The 13,416-nt window shown below is 36.8% G+C and overlaps 1 protein-coding gene across 1 annotated transcript; it reads right to left on the bottom strand.

Annotated features, from left to right (window-relative positions):
• Positions 1-44: 44 nt before the first annotated feature.
• ogfod1 (2-oxoglutarate and iron-dependent oxygenase domain containing 1) lies at positions 45-12,029 on the bottom strand. Its single transcript, XM_061881465.1, has 13 exons — positions 11,843-12,029; positions 11,011-11,156; positions 9,465-9,511; positions 7,548-7,648; positions 7,358-7,474; positions 7,199-7,290; positions 7,009-7,137; positions 6,819-6,932; positions 2,740-2,819; positions 2,405-2,655; positions 2,204-2,332; positions 303-361; positions 45-217 (listed from the first exon to the last, which is right to left on the bottom strand). Exons 1-13 carry the CDS (start codon positions 12,015-12,017, stop codon positions 68-70), a joined length of 1,590 nt encoding a protein of 529 aa, XP_061737449.1. The 5' UTR covers positions 12,018-12,029; the 3' UTR covers positions 45-67.
• Positions 12,030-13,416: the final 1,387 nt, after the last annotated feature.

A 13,416-nucleotide genomic window follows, 5' to 3' on the forward strand; every position in this document is an offset into this window, starting at 1 on the left:
ACATTTGGTGGATTTTTTTTTAAACAGTACATGACTTAAACTAGTTTTGGAAGGTCAATATGAATGTTTATTCATAATACACAAAGGAGAAGTCATACAGTACTCTGCCAGAACAACCCCTGTTGCTTTTCTGGTTGACATGTTTGACAAATTTCAGGGTTTCCTTGTCTCTGTAGACTAGAGCGAGGGAATTATCTTCTGGATTGACCGTCAGCAGCTTTAAAGAGCAGAAAAAGAGATTATAACGATCACTAAGTATTGACGGCAATATGTATGTATTTAATACTCATGGTAACACTCACCTCCTCATCCTCTTCATTTGCAACGTAACAAGTGAAGCCTCCACACTCTGACTGCCAACCTAAAAAAGAAAAATTCATCAGCCTTTACTTTCATCCATCCAGTTGTCCTCATTTGTCCCTCTTCACACTCCTCTTTCTGATAACACATAATAATCTTAATTTTGACTCACACTATTAGATGTCATAATTTAATAATAGTATGTTTATCACTGTGATTGTGTTGAATAGCAGTGTAGTTATGCATTATATCATATTGAAATATGCTTCCAATGTTGCAGGTGTCCTATTCAGCTATATAAGAGTCAATACTACATCGTGGCTTGCCAACCACAAGGCTAGGGGAAGGCCTGAACAGGGCTTCGAAACCCTTTATGAAGTAAGTGAAGAATACATGTGGTTCTATTTCCCATCTTTTGGTAAATAAAACACTTTTAATAACATTTACCTAAATTGTATATACATGTTTTTTGGAACAAAGAATACAATCAAAATATATACATTCATTCTATTGATGTGTCAGAGGTACAGTAGGCTGACACATCTTCCAGTAAATACCATCAAATGATAAGGGTGGTGCTTGCAGGAGGACTTTGTGTGCCCATTAATTCAACAAAAAACAACTATTTGAGGCTCTTGATGAATACATGAACTGGGACCACTGTACTGGCCTAAGTGTACTGGCCAAAGTGTGCTGGCTGTGCTAAGTGTAACCGGAAAACATATTCAGGGCTTGCATTGATCACTGCTCTAAAACTGAAAAGGAAGATGGGCTTCCTTAAAATTTAAAAATATAAGTGGTTAAATATGCACGTTTGTGCTTATAATTTATTGACTAAATATGCGCTAAAATGCGTTTCACTTTTGTTCAGAATTAGCTACAAACAAGACTTTCTTCTCATTCATGTGGTAGCGTCACTAAACATGGGTGAAGCTGAGCGTTCATTGACATGATTGTGGGAGCATACAATGGGTTGTTCCACTAGAGCCAAACTCGACAACCACTAGATAAACACTCTGTTTGAATGCAATTTTAATGTTGAAAAGAATGACATTATGGCAAGCATAAAAATCTTTTTATATTTTGACTATTTACCCTTAATACGTATTGAGGCTGTAAACTGTTTTATCCAATTACTTGGTTAATCAAACAAACTAATTGATAGAAAATCCATATTACGCATGTTAGATATGAACTGAAACTGAACTGAACCGAATAATCAATTACTATAAACATTTATGGCTGCAGAGAAATAACAATTCTAATAAAAGTTGGATATACTTTAAAGTAAGTAATTCAACTGCTTATAAAGCAGTAAGGATTTATTAGTCACTAAAAATGACTCAACACAGCAAGTACAAAGATAATTGTATCATGCCGACAGTCAAGCATTGTAATGGTAGCGTCCTATGTAAGACTGCATGATTGCTGCTGGTACTGGGGAGCTGCAATTCATAGAGAGAAAAATGAACGCCAACATGTACTATGACATTATGGTGGTGGACAAGCACAAGGTGTCCAACAACCAACAGTTATGTCATCACGGAGGAGTGGAGAAGGATTCCAGTAACAATCAGTGCAGCCCTGGTAAATTCCGTGCCCAAGAGAGGCTATGGCAGTGCTAGACAACTACGGCGCCACACTACATTATTGACACTTTGGACACAATTTGGACATGTTCCCTGCCAGCTGTACTCACATATGTTGCCAGCTATTTACATTATAATGGCTGAGTGTTGATTTATTTTAGATAGATAATGAATTTGTACTGCTTTCCAAGCTGTACGTTGACTTCTAATACCAAGTTATTGTATAGTCATTTCTAAAGTATTGTGAAGCTATAATAAAATGCTTGCTGAAATGTAAAAGATTGAGAAGGGGAGAGCACTCCTTGTTGACTAACCTGCACAGCTGAAAGGCAAGATGAGGTCCAGTGCGTATTCTGTTTGTGTTGCCTCTCCATCGTGCAGTAAAGTGTAGCTGCCATGGGACCATCGTCGCACTTCACCGCTACAATGGGGTGTGCTTGGCTCTTAGTAGAAAAATGAATAAAAAATGTAGCTGCAGAAAAACACAATTTCTGCAAACGTTTTAATATACACACCTTTGCTTTTATCTGCTGTTTCATCTGAAGAGCCTGTGGCTTCTTCATTCATTACGTTGCTTTTCTTTTTCTCTTCATCTTTATTTTCATTATCACCCTTATCATCATCATCATAATCAGCTGGGCACAAGTAATGCAATCGAAGGCCTGTAAAGTTGGAGAGGAGCAGGAAGAAGGACTCTGAACGAAGCAGCTCCCAACAAGCACTCACACATTGAGGCAAGGTGTCCAGACAGGCCGTTTCATAGCATCTAAGTGCATAAAAATCAAACAATCACACACAAAAAGGTAAATAATCTGTGAAAAGCATAGATCATTTGCAGAGCAACCCCCACCTCTTATTGGCAGGGCCTTTCCTCGTCCACTGAATCTGCGCGAGCTTTAGGGCATCACTCACCTGGCTGTATTTCTCTTTCTGATAACACATTCATGCACACAATCAGGAAGAGGGACATAACAAAAGTTGTACAATTTTCTGGAAGATATGCCTTGGAAATAATCCATCATCATGTTTGACATTGGAATGGCTACCAAGTGTGTTACTTTTATAGGTACCGACCAAAATCTGTCGGCACTATCGGGTGCCGACTGACGTGAAATCAAACTCATGGACAATATTTTAAATCCTTGGTTGCATGTGACATCATATTCGGCACTTGGCAATGAAATAAGCACTTAGAGTGGACTCAACCGGACTACCTTGAAGTAATGTTCCAATTATCGATGGCAACAAAGCAAGAATACCTTATAGAAAGGACTCGAAACTACAGTAAGGCTACACTTTGTGACACGTGCCAGCTTAATGCTAATTTACATTGGATTTTTAATATACATGCTACCGATTAGCATTATCGATTTTACAAGGAAAAAGATTACAATTAACATTACAATTAAACAGCCAGTGTGTAGTAAGTACAATATTTACAGTACAATCACTTTGTAGGACTCAAAAAAGACTATACTGGCACATTCAACTTAATGGCAACGTTGGAATTACAACTGCATGCAATGTCTAATATATAATGTTTTCAAATTATACTCAGAAGTGTAAAGAAACAAGACATAACAACTGGACAGCCCAGTTATCATTATCAGCTGGTACCATACCAATTGGTAACGAATCGGTTCAAATGTGAAACGTATCCATCCCTACTGTGACAACACGAGAGATGTCAGCAGATCTTGGGAAACTTCAGATCAATGAAAATTTGACAAATAATACTTCTAACAATACTTACAAAACAACTTCCTTTTCCCTCTCCAGTACCTTTCTGTCCGGTGTCTTTAAAGGCTGAGTAGTTTTATTTTCCCAGTATTTCAGTTTTATTATACCGTAGTACAGGGGCGCCAAAAAGGGGGGGTAAAGGAGACGGATTCTAGGGGCCCATGATGGAGGGGGCCCAGAGAGGCCCCTAATGATGATGAAATTATATGAAATTATGTGTTGGGGGCCCTGTAAAGATTATTTTCATGGGGCCCAAAATCCCTAGCGGCGCCCCTGCCGTAGTACATTGGTTTTCGTACGCTCCAGTTTTCGACTAATATTTTTGCCAAAAATATGTTTAGTTTTTTTACGCTGTCTCGATTATTTTCCGTTTGTCCTCGTGTCATCCTCAGAATGAATGCTCAAACTAAAAAATTCTACCCGGTAGTGTTTTGGCCTCTGTGAAAACTGGATAGTGGTTCTTTGGAGTTTTGTACTTATAGACAGAGTGCAGCCAGGGAATGCTTTGATTATTGTTATTATGCACGTGTGCCTTGTTATAAACATTAGTACATAGAAGTACACGTAACTATGTGTTCCCTGACTGTCATTCACAGCTGACATAATGGAGTGTCCCAGTACACTATGTAATTATATAACTTTTAGGAGAATATTCATTTACATTATCTGTGCTTTTTAAAAAATATGGCAGCAAAATAACCCTATATAAGGCCAACACAGTGTAGACAGTGTGAGGTGTTGCGCCATGAAACGCTCTCACTACATGTAAAACTATAACTATACCATATCAAAAGTATTTTGTGTTGACATTTTATGTATCTGGAACTGATAATAAATTAGATTTACATGATTTCTCATGTGAAAAAGGTATTCTGTTTTCTTACGATTCGGTTTTCAACTGACACTTTGGAACATATTAATAACGAAAACCGAGTGACAGTGGAACCTCGATTTAGGAACCCCTCCCCTCACAAACTTTTCGATTTACAGACCACAGACCAAATAAAAATATGCTGTGGTGAACAAACCATGTCTCAGTGAACAAACAATTCATCTAACCATTCATAATATTTATGCTGGATCCACTCGACATCCATTGCACCGGTCCCTCGGGGGTGGGTGGTGGTCCCCACATCTGCGGTCCCTTCCAAGGTCTCTCATTCTCCCATTGAGTTAAATTTATTCTTGCCCTGATGTGGGCCACAGATGTCGTTGTGGCTTGTGCAGCCCTTTGAGACACTTGTGATTTAGAGCTATACAAGTAAACATTGATTGATTGATTGATTGTTTGATTGTGTGCAAAGCAGCCCATCCATTGTGGGTGGGCTAATTAATCTCTGTGCTGTCATTAGATACTACTTTTTGTGTAATGTTTTTAGCCTTTTTACAGCACTTTTCTAGTTATGCTAGCTCAATATGAGTCCAAAGGAAAAAATGCACAAGCGATGTGTGGTTTAAAACAGTCAGGAAGTATCCACTGCGTTGTTGATACTGTTCCCCTCAATCCTCCTACCTTCCGCTGCACACCAGGAAGATTAACCAATAAGGTAAAGTGGGTTTATTTTGTTTATTATTATTGTAATTATTGTTGCGATGTGGCTGTTAAAGTTAAGGAGTTTTGTCATTTTAAACTGAGTGCACCCTTGGGATAGTTACAGTGTGTGTGCGTGTGGCGGCCGCATAGGAAAAGGGACGGTTTAGCCAGTTGTTGTTTTGGCTTTGTTATTAAATAGAAAGTTGATCCATGTTTATCTGATACACAGTACTGTACATCGCTTTATATTGTGTTGAAAGTGTACAAACGTTTACTAAAACATAACTTTTGTCGAGGCGGAAACCCATTATTTATGTTTACATTGTTTCTAATGGAGAGATGTGCTTCAATATACAAACTTTTCTATTAACAAACCTTGTTCAAAAACTAATGATGTTTGCAAATTGAGGTTCCACTGTACTATTTTAAAATGTTACTCAAAACATTTGCTGTATAGTTAATAATGGTTTATGGAGGTAATAGTTGGAGCCTGGAATGAATCAATTTACTTGATGTAATTAGAATTTTTTTTTTTTTTACGTCAAGTCACTTAGTAGAGAGCTGCACTTACTCCTATCAAGATGCAAACAAATGCATATTTGAAATAAGTTTCTTTCACATAACAAATATTTATTAATAAATATTGAAAAAACTAACTTCATTAAAAAAATACAAAAGGACAAAAAAACGCATCAATTGAATTTGTTTTATTCAGCCATTTAAATCATCCATCCATCCATTTTCTACCACTGAGTCCCTTTTGGGGTCGCGGGGGGCGCTAGCGCCTATCTCAGCTACAATCGGGCGGAAGGCGGGGTACACGCTGGACAAGTCGCCACCTCATCGCAGGGCCAACACAGATAGACAGACAACATTCACACTCACATTCACACACTAGGGCCAATTTTAGTGTTGCCAATCAACCTATCCCCAGGTGCATGTCTTTGGAGGTGGGAGGAAGCCGGAGTACCCGGAGGGAACCCACGCATTCACGGGGAGAACATGCAAACTCCACACAGAAAGATCCCGAGCCTGGATTTGAACCCAGGACTGCAGGACCTTCGTATTGTGCGGCAGGCGCACTAACCCCTCTTCCACCGTGAAGCCCCATTTAAATCATCTCGCAGTTAAAAAAATATAAAATTATTTTGCAGAATAGATATGATTTTTGACCGTCCAAAATGTTGACGCACACACATAGGACGAATAATTCTCATCTGTCCATTGTCTGTCTGTGCAGTAAAGGACTGGTCGCGCAGGCGTGCGTGGAACTGTCAGTTGCCACGTCCTTCTGACACGTGTTAAATAAGATGCAAAATAGTGCTCGCAAAATGGTGATGAGTGTTGATAAATCACATTGCGCGTGCCTAATAATTATATATGCATCTTTTCCTCCCAGTAGTGTGGGTGTTTTGATGATCAGCATATATTCTACATATTAATGAAGACAGAGATGCAAAATGGATTGCACGCCTCGGTCTGCTCACTTAACAGACGCAATTCACTTTGCACACGTTTAGTAGATCAGCTTTGTGTGTGTTATCCTGTTTGCACGTGTTTTAGACACAAAAACCTTTAGTGAATCAGGCCCATAGTGTCCGATTGTGTTCAACACTAAAGATTTCACTGTTGTTTAAAGCATAAAACATATTTACCCTGAGAAAATCTTTAAGCTGGATTTCCGAAGTGTCCTCAAACTCTCCTTGAATGTGCTCCTGGTGGGAAATATCCAAGTAGATGGGATTTACCCACTCTAGCAGCACTGTCTCCTGTGAGTTGACATGCAGACACAACAATCAGCACAAAGTTCGATCAATGTGCACTTTTGACTTTCAAATAACTCACGTCTCTTGGTAAGTGTGGACTCCTTGTGATGGGAGGTTCTACGTGGCGGGGAGGACGTTCCAGTGATGGACCGTGAAACCAGCCACTGATAGATAGACGACATTTGTCCTCTGACAAAACCTCAGACACCTGGACATATGCAAACATGTCCACTATTTGTCTCTTTGATTACAAAGAAGAAAACTCTTACTTGATGAAAGGAGACTGGAGACACTTCAAAAAGTACGAGTGTGTTCCAAGAAGGCACAAGTGATTTGGCAACACTCAGTGGTTGGTAATGACCTAATAACAAGAATTTTGTTACTCAAGACGCTGATTGTCGCAATGCAGGACTAAAACATTAACTGACGGTCTGTTGTGTAAAGATCAAGGGATCCCCCATCGCTGCTCTGCCATTGAGGTACAAGGTAGAGAATGAAAGCAACACGCCTCCCTTCCAGTTCATCATCGTGACACAAAAGCACATCTGGAAACATGTGAGTAATACATGAAAACAGCACAATATTTCTTTCAGCTGAAAACTTTGTGATGATGCTCACCTGTGTATTCATATTTGGCACAAGAAATATCCACAGTGGGCTCCAATTTGACCCCCAGAACTTCTTCAAGCCATAGCCGGAATTGTCCAAACAGTGCTGACCTGAAATTATAGATTAATTTTGAATTCTATATTTTTTATCGACCTCTACTAAACATGAGTGTGACAAGTAAGCAGTTTATGTGTTGGTTAGAGCTGTTGGAGGTCTCAGTCTAGAGGCAGCTGCATCTATGGTTTCAATCTGCCGTGACATTTTGTTGCAACATGAATAATAAACGAGCCAAAGAGGAAGCCTTCATTTTGCTTTTAATCATGGTTCACATTCACCAGGGTGGATTGCTCCAGGAGGTGCATATCATAAATACATATTTAGAACGAATTAAGCTTGTCATGTTTTTTTAAAAGCATTGTATCGGCATTCTAAATAAGATTAAATCTTGCTACTGTAATGACACAAAACGTGTGTTGCATTGATTTAAATTCTGTTATGCTCTCTTATTTAGTGGCCTCATGCTTAGCAGCTGTTTAGAATCAATGTATTGACATTTTCATGAATTGCAGTTTATTATTATTTCTGTATTCACTGTTATGTCAAAAAATAAAAAGATCAAAATTAAAGAAGAAGGCAGTGTCAGAGTGTTCTATTAATAATGTGAATTACTAGTATATATTTGGGATTTTCACTTGCAACTAAATGAAAAAGTATACTAATTGGGCATCAAGAGTAATCTCTGGCTCCCTCTGGTGGCGCTAGAAATCCATAAAATGTGTCGACTGCCCTTATTTTCTTTGAACCTGTCTTAATATTGATGATGGTCACGATCTAGATTAAAATCATACTGTTTAATCATTTGGGGAAAGTAAATGACTGAACATACCTAAAGGTTGAAACATAATCACATAAGGACCCCCTGATCCCGTCACTTAATGAATGATGGGGCGCTTCATATTTATTCTTTTATTATAACCTCTAGAATTTGGGGTGTCAAAGTTAACGAGTTAACTCATGCGTTTATCCACAAAAAAAATATTGCTTTAATCTTGTATATTCGCAGATTAATCACAGAATTTGTTACAGGACATGATCCTTAACCTCAACCACAAATGGTTGGTTACCTTAAAGCTGCAGCAGGTTTCTTTAGGTCAACAGTCACCTCGACGGTACTTTAGGTGAAATAGTTAAGAAGATTTTGAACAAATAAATGACGTGCATTCAAGTAATGTGTTTAACAATGCTCATGTGGTACATTTAGGACAATTTGATTGTATTTATGTCAACATATTGGGATCTTTTGTACCCAAATTTAAGTTATGCATGCAAGTAATTGACTGCAATTAATCAAAAGGCAAGATTTAAAAATTAATCATTTGACGGCAAAAATAAGAATTTAGCAGCAAATTTCTCCAAATTCTTAATGTCTATTGTGGCGCACACTGTTAGTGATTGGTTGATAATTCAATGCATAGGGATAAAAATACTTCAATTTGTGTTTTTATTTTGTTAAATTTATTATGTTGCACTAAAAACACAACTTATTGAAACATTGATTTCCCATGAAGGTGTTTTATACTAAACATGCATCAAATTAAATTCAATACTAATTTTGTTAAAATTCTAAATTATTTCACACATTTAAAAAGTGTGAACAAATTGTGTAATCAAATCAAATCCAAATATATTTATAAAGTGTGTTTCATACATAAAAAGAGATGCAACCAAAAGTGCTTTATAGACTTAAACTGAAGGGGAGGGGGCGTCCAAATAAAATCCTGCTTGGGGGCCCAATATAGACTGGGGCATGCCCTGTAATCAAGTGTAATTACAGCCAGCTCCCATTTATAATTTATATTTATGTCGCTCATCCACATTTTACAAAAACGGTTTCTGTCTTACTGAAACAAAACAGTAGAAACTCACCTTATCCCTGAGATGTGTGGCTCCGTTCTTTTTCTCAAGTCATCAGACTGTAGGTAGATAATTTTGGAAAAAGTGACCAGACGGAATAGTCACCCATGTATTGCAAACTCCTCATTTTCACTCACTAACTTGAAACATAGATCAAGGGCCAGTCTGATGAATCAACATTCTCCATCTGTTCTTACCTTATAACAGGGGTCACCAACACGGTGCCCGCGGGCACCAGGTAGCCCCTAAGGACCAGATGAGTAGCCCGCTGGCCTGTTCTAAAAATAGCTCAAATAGCAGCACTTACCAGTAAGCTGCCTCTGTTTTTTGAAATTGTATTTATTTACTAGCAAGGTGGTCTCGCTTTGCTCGACATTTTTATTTCTAAGAGAGACAAAACTCAAATAGAAATTGAAAATCCAAGAAAATATTTTAAAACCTTGGTCTTCACTTGTGTAAATAAATTCATAATTTTTTTTTACTTTGCTTCTTATAACTTTCAGAAACACTATTTTAGGGAAAAAATACAACCTTAAAAATGATTTTAGGAATTTTAAACACAGATACCTTTTTACCTTTTAAATTCCTTCCTCTTTTTTCCTGATAATTTAAATCAATTTTCCAGTAAAAAATAAAAAAATTATTGTAAAGAATAATAAATACATTTTAATTGAATTCTTCATTTTAGCTTCTGTTTTTTCGACGAAGAATATTTGAAATATTTCTTCAAACTTATTATGATTAAAATTCAAAAAAAATATTCTGGCAAATCTAGAAAATCTTTAGAATCGAATTTAAATCTTATTTCAAAGTCTTTTGAATTTCTTTTAAAATTTTTGTGCTGGAAAATCTAGAAGAAATAATGATTTGTCTTTATTAGAAATATAGCTTGGCACAATTTGTTATATATTCTATCAAAGTGCAGATTGGATTTTAACCTATTTAAAACATGTCATCAAAATTCTAAAAAAAAAAAAAATCCTTCCGTAAAAGGAAAATAAATGTACGACGGAATGACAGAAAGAAATACCCATTTTTATATACATATAGATTTATTTATTACAGGTAAATTGAGCAAATTTGCTATTCCTGGCCATTTATTTAAGTGTGTATCAAACTGAGAGCCCTACGCATTAATCAGTACCCAAGAAGTAGCTCTTGGTTTCAAAAAGGTTGGTGACCCCTGCCTTATAATGTAGCCCTATTACTTCCTCACATGCACACACACATTTACACACACAATACCACTCATCTAGACTCAATCCACACAAAGTAGACTACTTGTTATCTTATTTTTTCTATATACTATGTTTAATTGTGTTTGTTAATTTACTGCCTTAGGTGAGAACCTTGCATATGCCTTTTGGGGTTTCTTTTCTCACCTGCACTTATTTCTTGTTATGTATTTCTCATGACTAATTTCTTGTCTCCATGGGTTTTTTTTTTTTATTTCTTTTTTTACAATTTTACCTATTGTACTTTTTTACAGTGTCTGAATAAATAAATAATACAATTTAAAAAACTGCAGAAACCAAAAAAGGAAAATATTTGAAGTTACCTGTTTAAATTTGTATAGATCGTTGGACTTGGTGTGAAAATTGAGTGTGAGCAGTTCTCTCTGCAGGTTCTTCAAAAAATTCTCACCGCAGATGAAGTTTTTGATGACGCAGTGACGAAAAGGTTGACGGTCTAATTCCAAATCACCTGCGCAATAACATGATAGATATGTTAACTACAAAACTATTTGATATTTTACTTGCAGTTGTTGTAAGCACAATACCAATGGCGCGCAATTTGCAAAATGCGCAACCGTATTTTGCAGATTTAATGTCAAATTAAATCAAATGTTTATTGGATTCATCACTATACAGAGTGTACATTCACGACAGAAGTACTGACTAAACTACGTGGATTCAGGCCAGGTGGCCTATTTCAAGTTCCAGGTAACCCTACATTATATTTTATAAATAGTAAACCAAGTTGTGGTAGTAGTTTAGTCAGTAGTTCTGTCGTCGATGTACACTGTATAGTGATGAATCCAATAAACATTTGATTTGATTTGAAATTAAATTTGCAAAATTTGGTTACGCGCCATTGGTATTGTGCTTACAACACAATCAGGAAATACTTAATGGCCAACAATTAAGAAGATAATAGACATATTGTTAAATTAGTACATTTTCATCATGATTTTAAAAGTTTGAATATAATAGCCATTGTCAAAGAGAGACAATTAATGCAGTTGCTTTATATTTATGTGCTGGGTTTTTTTTTTATATGAAAATATGTGTAAAACAAGAAGTTGCATTTACAGCCATTTGCCGTCAATGTTAGCCTAGCTACAAATACCAAAGCTAACTAGCTCGTAGGGCTGTGTTGACTTCACGGACCGTGGGTATATTGGGACTTCTGGTTCCACGCCTCCTTCACTGTCCTTCTCACGTTCTCGTCTCTAACAACAAGGCACAGTTCTGCTATTGTTTCACAATTATTTGTCTTGTTTTTCTTCTTGTTGGACTTTATAGAGTAATCCTGCTTCCTTTTAGAGGCCATGATGGCGTTCATGAGCTCGACTGGATATCCAATTCACAATGACGTCACCATAGGTCTTCTTCTTCTTCTTTTGTTTTTATGGCGGTTGGCAAGCAACCTTCTGGTGTGCATTACCGCCACCTACTGTAATGGAGTGTGGACCGAGGTGGATCCCTACTCTATATTCTTTTACTTAACCCAGTGTTTTTTAAATATGTGTATATTGCTTTATATCCTATGTTTTCTGAATGCAATCCTAATATACCTCCCACTTCTAACCTAATATTTTCTTTTGCTAACTTATTTTCCAGTATTTCTCTTTCTCTATTATATTTCCTACATTGTATTAAGACATGGTCAACATTTTCTATCTGGTGGCAAAAATCACACAGTCCTGTAGTATGTTTGCCTATCAATTTTAGTGAACTATTTAGATATGTATGGCCTAATCTCATTCTAGTAATAATGTCTTCTTCTTTCCTATTTCTACCCCCTCCTCTCATTAGACCTACTTTCCTCTGGACTTTGTAAAACTCTCTACCTTTTGTTTCCTTATTCCAATTATCCTGCCACTTTTTATTGTGTTCTATCTTAATTATGCTCTTCACTTCTTCTTTACTGTGCTTAATCTCCATGTTTACTTCTGTTTTAGTGGTTGCTTGTTTTGCGTACCTATCAGCTAACTCATTTCCCTCAACTCCTACATGAGCAGGAACCCAGAGAAATGTTACCACACCTCCCGCTTTATTTATTCTGTAGATTGCCTGAACTACTTCATAAACTATATCTATTCTTGTTTCTGATGTTATGTTTTTTATGCTCGTCAATGCACTGCTGGAGTCCGAGCACACGACTACTTTCCTAGCTTTGTTTTCCTCTATCCAGTTAACTGCCATATAAATTGCTACCAATTCCCCCGTAAAAACAGATAGTTTATCACTAATTCTTTTATTCAACACTATATTTCTCTGTGGGATAACTGCAGCAGCTCCTACTTTACTATTTAAAGTTTTTGATGCATCTGTGTATATCATAATATTATCAAAAAACATTTCCTCAATCCATTGTTCTATTTGGTAACTATTTAAATGTCTATTCTTCAGTAACTGCATGTCTACCTTTTGGTTTTCATACATCCAGGTGGTATTGCAGGAATTGGTACTGTAGGGCTCACTTTAATATTGTCAATTTGTGTTTTTTTACATATATCTCCTATTATTCAGCCAAAACTATAAATTGTTTTCTTCCCTTTTTCTTGGCAATTTATTAGCACTTGACGGGTTGGATGTCCTTGCTTGGATCCTTTTAAGTTTGCCCAATACACTGCTGAGAGTTGATCTCTCCTCATGTCCAAAGGTTTTTCATTCATTTCTACTTGTAATGCTGCCACTGGAGTAGATTTAGTAGCTCCACAACATAATCTTAACGCCTG

The sequence above is a fragment of the Nerophis ophidion genome, linkage group LG02, assembly GCF_033978795.1.
Source record: "Nerophis ophidion isolate RoL-2023_Sa linkage group LG02, RoL_Noph_v1.0, whole genome shotgun sequence".
Classification (NCBI taxonomy): domain Eukaryota; kingdom Metazoa; phylum Chordata; class Actinopteri; order Syngnathiformes; family Syngnathidae; genus Nerophis; species Nerophis ophidion.